General features: G+C 42.4%; 1 protein-coding gene across 2 annotated transcripts; it reads left to right on the top strand.

The window, feature by feature from the left end:
- The first annotated feature begins 728 nt into the window (after positions 1–728).
- LOC119312929 (ankyrin repeat and SOCS box protein 5-like) lies at positions 729–8,647 on the top strand. Of its 2 annotated transcripts, none has more exons than XM_037588718.1 (11): positions 729–993; positions 1,086–1,256; positions 1,700–1,831; positions 2,601–2,737; positions 3,629–3,715; positions 3,935–4,057; positions 5,182–5,331; positions 6,502–6,603; positions 7,321–7,491; positions 7,587–7,666; positions 8,247–8,647. In XM_037588718.1, the coding sequence occupies exons 1-11, from the start codon at positions 864–866 to the stop codon at positions 8,296–8,298; spliced, it is 1,335 nt and encodes a 444-aa protein (XP_037444615.1). In that variant the 5' UTR covers positions 729–863; the 3' UTR covers positions 8,299–8,647. The 2 variants fall into 2 exon arrangements, with proteins under 2 accessions (XP_037444615.1, XP_037444614.1); XM_037588717.1 differs by having other exon boundaries at positions 730–993; positions 2,598–2,737.
- The last annotated feature ends 493 nt before the right edge of the window (positions 8,648–9,140 follow it).

Genomic DNA, 9,140 nt, shown 5'->3' with positions numbered 1-9,140 from the left:
CGCAGAAATCCCAGGCCCGGGCATCGGGCCTAGAAATCAGGCCCAAGCCCGGCCCGTCAGCGTAAAAGCCTGCCGCTCCAGTCCGCTGCCTGCTCCGGCAATGCTCTGACGACGCTCTGGTTGGCCGCTGCAGAGCTCCTCTGCCTGGGGCGTCGCCAGGACCCTACTCCGGTTCTTGAATACTCCATATATGATGGATGGGATCTCTAATATACATGATCCAATAAGAAAATACCGATATGCTATTTTACAGATATGTTCGGTGCGTTTTTTCAACCTGTATCATAAATTTGAAGGTTTGACCTTTTGACAGGATAGAAATGTTCTAGTACCTCCACGTAGCCATCTCCATGATATACCTGGCCATCGCTCGGGCCGGGCCTGACCAAGCCCACCGCAGAAATCCCAGGCCCGGGCCCAGCCTGGCCCGGGTGTCGGGCCTAGAAATCAGACTCAAGCCTGACCCATCAGCGTAAAAGCCCGTCGGGCCTCGGGCCGGGCCTCATCATTAACTCGCAAATATGACGGGCCCAAACCCGGCCCGTGAGGAGCGTCAGGCTGGGTCGGGCCAGGCTTTTTCAAGCCGGGTCGGGTCGGGCTGCCCATGGCCAGGTACACTCCAAGAGAAGCGGATGAAAACGTGTGCTGCCAAAAGCACCCACAGCGGGTGCACTCCAGAGTCAACGCCTGTGTAGACCTTAAGCGTACGCGCAGCATTTCCACCGGAGATTGACACGCCGCCTCCCTCCACTGCCCGCCCCGGTCGTCTCGTCTTCCCGCCTGCGCCTCCGCCTGCCGCTCCTCAGCGTTTCAAGCCAAATCCCCACTTCGAAACCCCAGGCTCATCGCCGCCGCCGGCCCCCATGGCGCCGCCCCGCCCCCGCGCCGCCCCGTCCAAGCGCAGAGCCGCCCCTCCAAACCCGACGGCCGACGACGAGTTCAATCTGGATCTGCTCCGCGCGGCCAGCGAGGGCGACCTCCGCCTCTTAAAGAGTACGCATTTCGGATTTCCGGGTGGGTTGGCTGGCGTCTGGGACGGAGGTACTGATTTTTCTCCCCCTTCGTCGCGTCGCGTCGCGTCGCAGTGCTGGTGTGGGCGCTGGACGAGAGCACAAGGGATCCCAGGGAGGTGGTGGGGGCGGCCAAGCACAAAGGCGTCGGGGCGCTGCACATCGCCGCCAGAAATGGGAGGCTACCCGTGTGCAGGTACCTGGTGGAGGAGCTAGGGGTGGATGTGGACGCCGTCGATAACGAAGGTGCCTCTGCACTCTATTCTCTGTCCCTAGCTAAACTAGTATGTCTTGTCCGCCTACTTCCAGGTTTATTGGCTCGTATTTTGTGCTAGACTTTGAATTTGTATCTGAAATAGGTTCTCCATGCTACAAATTTTGTGACATATAGTTAACATTTTATTACGATCCAAATTAATTAATTGTTGCAGATAGTACTAGAGCTGCGACAATTAATTTGGATCGGAGGGAGTAATTAACTTTGTAGGTCAAACTTTAGCCCAGACTAAAGACTTAAAGAGAGGCTTGATAAACCCGGACGGAGGGATTAATAATCGGAAAACAAATCAAGTTTACTATTATGACATTTGTATGCAACTAATTTGGGGATGCGGACATGCTCCGATAGCTAGGAATTCATTTATTCGAATTATTGATCCCGGTATAATTCTCATTGACACGCTTGGTAGATCTAACACCTCCGTTCTGGGCAATGCATGGTGGAAGGATGGATACTATGAGTTATCTTCTTGATCATGGGGCCAATCCACACAAAGTTGATGACCAAGGGTTCAACCCACTTCATCGTGCTGCTCGAAGAGGTACTAATTCTCTGGCAGCACATGGGCATTTTTCTTCCAGTACCTTACAATATTGTTCTATTATAATATATTCTTATGTGTGTTGGAAAGAGAGTATGTACAAGTTGGTATTTGCAACAGACTGTGTTATCTATATCGGGAAGGGCAAAGTATTCATATTGATTTCCTTGCAACAGATGGTGGTATCTTATTTGGGAGGGGCAAAGTATTCTCATCGACCTTGCTTACCATGACAAAGATAAACTGCTAATTGATAAAAATAATTATTCAAATTTACCTTATACATCAAACCATCTACTTATTTCTTTCTTTTATTTGACTTTCGACATTTCACAGCCACATTGCTTCCTTGAGCGAATGTAAGGAAACTGGGTTACCTTCACACTGATAGCTAAACTGATATGAAGTTGACAACAGCCAGACCTTTATAAAGTGACCTTTTTAGTCTTAGGGCCTCTTTCATAGGAGGTATTCTATTGTTGCCTGGCTAAAACTCGTCTGACAAATGTCATGATTTTAATTGTATATGAGTAGGATAACACATTAGTGCCATTGTTATTGTCTTATGTGATTTCTTTTGGATTTGAAAGTTGCCCATTTTCCCATATTCTGCCCCCTTGTCTGTTGTAACTATTCCTCATCATGTAGTTTTAGTTAGTGTGGATCTTGATCATATTACTTTCCCCCATCACACAACACAATCAGTTGTACGTACGCTACAATAATTACTTGCTGGATTCTCTTTTCATCGTTTTTCTTTACTCAGGAGACCCTGAAATGGTGGAACTCTTGCTTGCAAAAGGAGTTTCTGTTGACCCAGTATCTGCTAGCGGGACACCATTGCATATCGCTGCCTACAATGGGCATGATGAAGCTATGAAAATTTTGTTGAAACACGACGCGGATGTAGGTTTAACAATATACTATTTCCACCTTTAGTGTCCTTTTGGCTAGCTGCATTGTTCCCATGTTTCATTTGCTTGGCTGGTTGTGTTGAGTCCACTCTACCGCTTTAAGTCTAGAGTTGTAAAGTCCGAGGGCAATTATGATCTAACTTATACAAAAAAAATAGCAGTTATCCAAGATCATGCCTTCATAGCAGTGACTAAGTGCACTCTGTTAACTTTTGTTTAAATTCTACTAACGCTGCATTCTCAAAGAGATGTGGCCATTATTGGCAAGAGCTATGGTTTCTTGATTTCAAAGAAATCTAGCTATGCGCTCCCTCCATTCCAAAATACTTGTCGTGGTAATTATTTTGAACGGGGGAAGTAGTACATAAGCCATAGCTTCTTTGCAGCTCCATCCTACTTGCTTCTTCAATATAGGGTCAACTCTACATGCTATCATGTGTTCTCTAAATGCCAGTTTTAAGGGAATGGCAGCTTCCTGAATTTGTATCCCCTCTAGTAATTCATGATCATAGATGTTTTTCTTTCATATATCTTTACTCCTTTTGGTGGCTCTTGTTGGGTTCATCTCTAGGCTCTAGCCTACCCAGCTTCCTTAGGAATAAAACGGGCTGCTGTTATTTTTGTACATCTACTTTTACGTGACACATGGGACTGAAAAAACGGTCTAATTGCTAAAAATGGCCACTAAGGCATTAATGCTTAATATATCATTCCAGAATCTCTTGTTGATACATGTTTGCTTTTGCAATGCCATCGAAATGTTTTTTTATTTTTATTTTACAGAATGCCTTACTACAGCAAATGCATTATTTATTCTATTTGTCTGTTCTTTCCTACATCTTTCCTCAGTATAGTAACTCGTGTGTTATCTGTTTCTCACTAGTGTAACAAGATAGTACCTGGTGCTGAAACCCCTCTTCTTGTTGCAATAGCGGGTTCCTCAGTGAAATGTGTCAAGCTCCTGGTCGAGGTATCGTGTTTGCAGTCTCATTTTCATTGTGTTAGGCCTTAGAATTACTTAAGGCAATTTTAGTTCAATGCTACATTTTTTCACACTATAGTAGGTTTGACCTTTAATGGCAGCTCTGCACTAATGATTTCCACAAGAAAGCGTCTAATCGGCAATGAACCAAACATCCCATAGAGAGGTATTGTAGAAACTGATTTTGTAGTAATATTTTTTTTGCAGGCTGGTGCAGATGTCAATGACGGTCTTATAACCCCTTTAGTTGCTGCTGGTGCAGAAAAAGGCTCAACTGCATGCTTGAAATACTTACTGGAAGCTGGTGCCAACCCTAATGTTCCTGACAATGTAAGATTTCTTTACCTCTGCCATGGCATGGCAATTGGTTGAACATTGCAACTGCTGTTCACACACGAGAATACTATTGAAAGGTTTTCATGATTGGGACCCGCATCAAATCATAGATATTTTAACAGTTTTGATAGCGGGATCTAAGATCCACTGGATTATCAAATAGGAGATTTTCTCATCCTGGCACACCTTTTAACAGTGAATTCTCAGAGCTGGTGCCTCTCCCAAACAGGCCCAATAATTCATGGAGCTGGAATTAGGGGTAGTTTGGGGGTGTTTGGTTGTGCATTTTGTTTGTTAGGTTTAAATCATCTTATTTTAGCCTACATACTTCAGATCCTACAAGAATCCAAGCGTTGAAGCTCTCCCAAACAGGCCCAAAGATTCTTGCTAGGATCAAAACGTTCCACTCAATCCAAGATCCTAGAATCTTATATTTAGACTGTATGGTGTAAAACATGCCTTGGCTGCCTTCATTTATCCATTAGTTAACTCAAATGCACTGACCATTGTGTTATAAATATTTACATGATCTTAATACATCCTGACAAATGCACACACTCACCTTTCTGAACTGCACTAGAACCAATGAGGTGCTGGCATTTTCATTTCTTGTCAGGTCTGTTCTATCTATTACTTGACATCTCTAGTATATAAATATCTTTAACCATGTAATTCTTTGATTTCTTTTATCATGTAGCTCTTCAATAATGTCGTAAGTATCGCTAAGTTGACATTGTTTTACCATTTTTTGAATTTCTTCATATCGTGTAGGAGTTAGTTGTACATTTACAAGATTACACTGTACCAATGTTTAGACTCGATGTCATTGCCGAAGGAAGATTTGTAAACAAGACAACTTAGAATCTTGCTTCGAGTCGAATCAGGGCTGTCAGGTTGCAGTCTGAAAATGGGGATGCTAGAAGGAAGGGGTTTGGAGTGTAAATGGCAAACACGGTTCTTTGATGGTCATTCTATTAATTAGTTCTCATTTTTATAAATTATCTAAACCATTTTTTATCTTACTAATGATATAGTAAGATAAACTCTTGCCTCCTTCGTTTCCATTTCCCTAGCGTTCCCGGAAGTGATTTTCTGAAGTTAAACTTTGTTTATAACAGTTTGGTAGGATGCCAATAGAAATTGCTGCACTGGATGGTTCAAGGGAAGACGTTGAGATCTTATTTCCTGTGACTTATTGTATTCCAACTGTGCATGATTGGAGCATCGACGGAATAATACACCATGCAAAGTCAGCATCTATGAAGCAGGTATTCACTGGACCCTGTTTAGTTCATATATCTTCTAGTTTAAATTTGGCATCAACTTTGAATTCATAGTTTCTCGGTTAGAATTACCATACACAAAATTAGCCATGTTTCTTTCGTCTTTTGATCGATGAACACAAATTTTGTACATGCTATTGATAATCTTTTAAAAGACTCTTTGGTCGGAGGTGATGGCCTGATAGGGCTTATGAGATATTTTTTGGAACGGAGGCGCAAGAAGCGCCCGACTTTATAATATAAAGCCTAAACAGGACCAACCAAGTCTTACAACACTAGTTCTGAACATAAAAGTACTGGGGATACCAGCTTACAAATGAAGTTAAGGAGCACAGACTAAAAAGGTTCAACAGTAGAAACAAGCAGAGACGATGCCATCATGGATCACTAGGAGGCCCCCCGGGAGCTCGCCCGTGGCAGCCTGTGGTGTAGATCTCTAAGCTTTGCTAAAGCAGCTGCTGCTAGTGCCCTGTCCTTCTCCTTCCCCACCAGGAGCCAAAGCTGAAAGAAAGTTATGCATTTAAAAATGTAGTTGGCAGTCTGACCGAGGATTCTGCGTTCAATCACAAGCTTGTTACGCGAAAACCACAGCACCCAACCCTGGGCAGCAAACAGACGCCACACAACCCTATGTTGAGCACCTTTAATGGAAGAGATTAGTTCTAGAATACGCAGGAGAACTCTGTACTTATGCATTAAGGGGAAAAAAAGGTTGATGACCAGTGCAGTGCAGATCCAGCTAGAGGACTGCCGGACCCCAATTACATAATTTGTTATACAAAGGTTTAGATGTGGATAATTTTGTTGCACTGATCAGATGGTAGGAGATATCATGAGTTCTCGAAATAAAAATTTCTGTGTACTATCAGGAGCAAGACAAGGATCAAGATCTTTCTGAAATCAAACATGGCTGTTCTGCTACTCTTTTATGGCAGCAACACACTGTTTCTGAGCAGCCGCACCAGCCAAGCACCTCCTTTTAAAATTTCAATAGTACTCCCTCCGTCCAAAAATAAGTGTCTTAAGCTTAGTACAAATTTATACTAGAGCTAGTACAAAATTGAGACACTTATTTTGGGACGGAGGGAGTATATATGTACTGCTTTATACTGGCATTCCTGAGTCTCAATTCCTTTTTTTTGCTTGACCATTTAGGGTGATCATTCAAATGTAAGAAGAATGGCAGAGTTGAAGTCACTTGCGGTTAATTCTCTCAAGAGAAACGATTATTTTTCTGCGGCAACACTGTACAGTGTGGTATGCTACTACACCTTATTTAGGGTGATCATTCAAATTTTATACCTGTTGCTTGAAAGATGTTAGGTGACGGGATCTGGTCTCACATCATTCTTGTCATACATGCTCCCTTTAAGAGAGTGATCATCTCTTTGCAACTGACAAGTACAGTTCGCATCACGCTTTACTTTGAGACGCATCTCTCTTTAATTTATTGATGAAGATAATTTTTATTTCCATAATGCTAGTAAGTTTGATTGTGAGTACCTGACAAGCACTTGCATGTGCCCTTAAACAACAGTAGAACTGTTGTTGATTTCTGGGCTGTGGGTTTGGACTCTGATGTCTCTACTCAAGGAAGAGTGGAAAATTATTTGCATATACTATATCTTGAACGAGTTTGACGATTGTCTTCACTTCGACATTGTCCTATTTCATACTCCCTCTGTAAAGAAACATAAGAGTGTTTAGATCACTAAAGTAGTCATCTAGATGCTCATATATTTCTTTATGGAGGGAGTACTTGAATTGCTGCTATAAGGAAATTTGCTTGAGTTGACCATATTGTCCTGACCGCTATAAGTTCTAAACTTCTAATTCATCAGAAAGTCAAGGTGTTATTTGTTGCCTTTGTGAACTACAAAAGAGTTACAAGCACGTCTTATCAAGACGTGATTAATGTTATTATATAATGAGACGGAGTATGTGCTAACTTTGGGCTCATCCTGTTGGATGCAGGCAATGAAGCATGACCGTCATGACGCTACCTTGTTATCGAACAGAAGCCTTTGCTTTCTCCGCATGGGCGACGGGCACAAGGCTTTGCGGGATGCTCTTGCGTGCAGTGAAATGCGGCCTGGCTGGCCAAAGGGCTGGTACCGGCTGGGGGCAGCGCTCATGTTATTGAAGGTGTGATCAAAGATATCTATCTGGTTGTCTAATCTTCTATTGATTGTCGCCGCATTTCATCTATTCTTTTTTGCCTTAAATTGCATCATCATCAGGATTACGAGAGTGCATGCAATGCTTTTCTGGAGGCAGCCAAGTTGGACCCGTGGAGTCCTGACATTGAGGCTGTGTTGCGGTACGTTCCAGTTTCACCCATAACTTGGACGCAGAGTTTTTGAGCTCGAGCTCAAATGAGCTCGGGTGAACAGTAAATTCCAAAAAAAATCTGAATATTTTCTGGTGCAAACATTAACAAAAGTTTTCAGTGCTTACAAAAATTCATCAAAGAATCACATTCGTGGAAGTCATGACAAAAAAGAAAAATCGATGCTCCAAAAGTATTATTTTCGAAAGCATTTTGAAGTGCTGCTTTTTTTTGCCATGACTACCGTGAATGTGATTTCGTCATGAAAGTTTGCAAGCACTTAAAACATTTGTCGAAGTCCATTAAATTTTTTTTTTTGGAATTTTTTGATCTTGTTTTCATTTTTACTGTTCATCGTGAGCTCAAATGAGCTCGAAAGCAGAACATGACTTTCACCATGACTTGTCATATCAGAGTCCAAGGACCTTGATCTACATACAGTCCAATGAGATTTACGCGTTGCATGCATTTATATGTTGAAAATGTAGTCATGCATTGAAAAGACTAAGCCTGATTTTCCCAAAATTATAATGATTCTGATATAGAGTTGGTGTTGGAATTAAACGTGCAGGGAGGCTATGAATTCCTTGAAGACATCCCGTGGCGCAACAATGGCTACTTGAATAGTATGGAATCGCCCTTGTTGTTTCATCAATATATTAACTCGGTGAACCAGGATGCGGACCGAAGTAGCGCTACGGATCGATGGAAGGCTGGGGCACTTTTGTAATTTCCATATACTCTGCCTCTGCTCTTGTGTTTCCTACTCCGTCGTAGTGCCAAAAAAGGTCTTACATTTTGAGACACAGGGAGTATTCCTTTCACTCTGATGAAGGCGAGTAGTAGGAGAGCCAGTGGCAGGAGTGGATGTGTACACGTTTCAGTGTCAAATTTGCAATTAGACTTTCCTCCAGCAGAGGCCTCAATCGTTTCTTGCTTAATAATCTTTTAACGTACCAAGTTAAGCAAACATTGATGGACCTTGCTGTAAAAAACTCAATGGATCTTCAGTTTCCAAAAGAAAGAAAAACCACCAATGGTTAAGGTAGACTGGCACTGTATACATTGCCACCTATCTTTAGGGCCTTTTTTTTGCCTTGCAATATTCTAAAAATGTAGGAATATGATAGGAATGCATGTTGCAAAAACAGAGTGTTTGGGTAATCCATTGTTTGGTTGGGAGGCAATTGAGTTGAGGAGGAAAGAAGAAAGAAAGTTAACGCGGTCAATTCTCACATCTCTTCGTTGGTCTCTCTGTGATAACACGTGCGACACAAATTTCTACAACTAATTCTTACCACACACAAGATTTTAAATTTGAGACTAATTATCAATTTCTCGAGCCGTATTCTGTTTGTAAATTCCCATCCCTTTTCTATGAATTACCCAAACACTCTGTAAGAGCGGCAGGGGTCTGTACGCAGCGCTTTCTTTCTTCCAGGAGAAGAAAAGAAAGACGATCTCG

This window comes from Triticum dicoccoides, chromosome 5B (genome assembly GCF_002162155.2).
Source record: "Triticum dicoccoides isolate Atlit2015 ecotype Zavitan chromosome 5B, WEW_v2.0, whole genome shotgun sequence".
In the NCBI taxonomy this organism is placed as follows: Eukaryota; Viridiplantae; Streptophyta; class Magnoliopsida; order Poales; family Poaceae; genus Triticum; species Triticum dicoccoides.
This window is presented reverse-complemented; position numbering and strand designations above follow the sequence as displayed.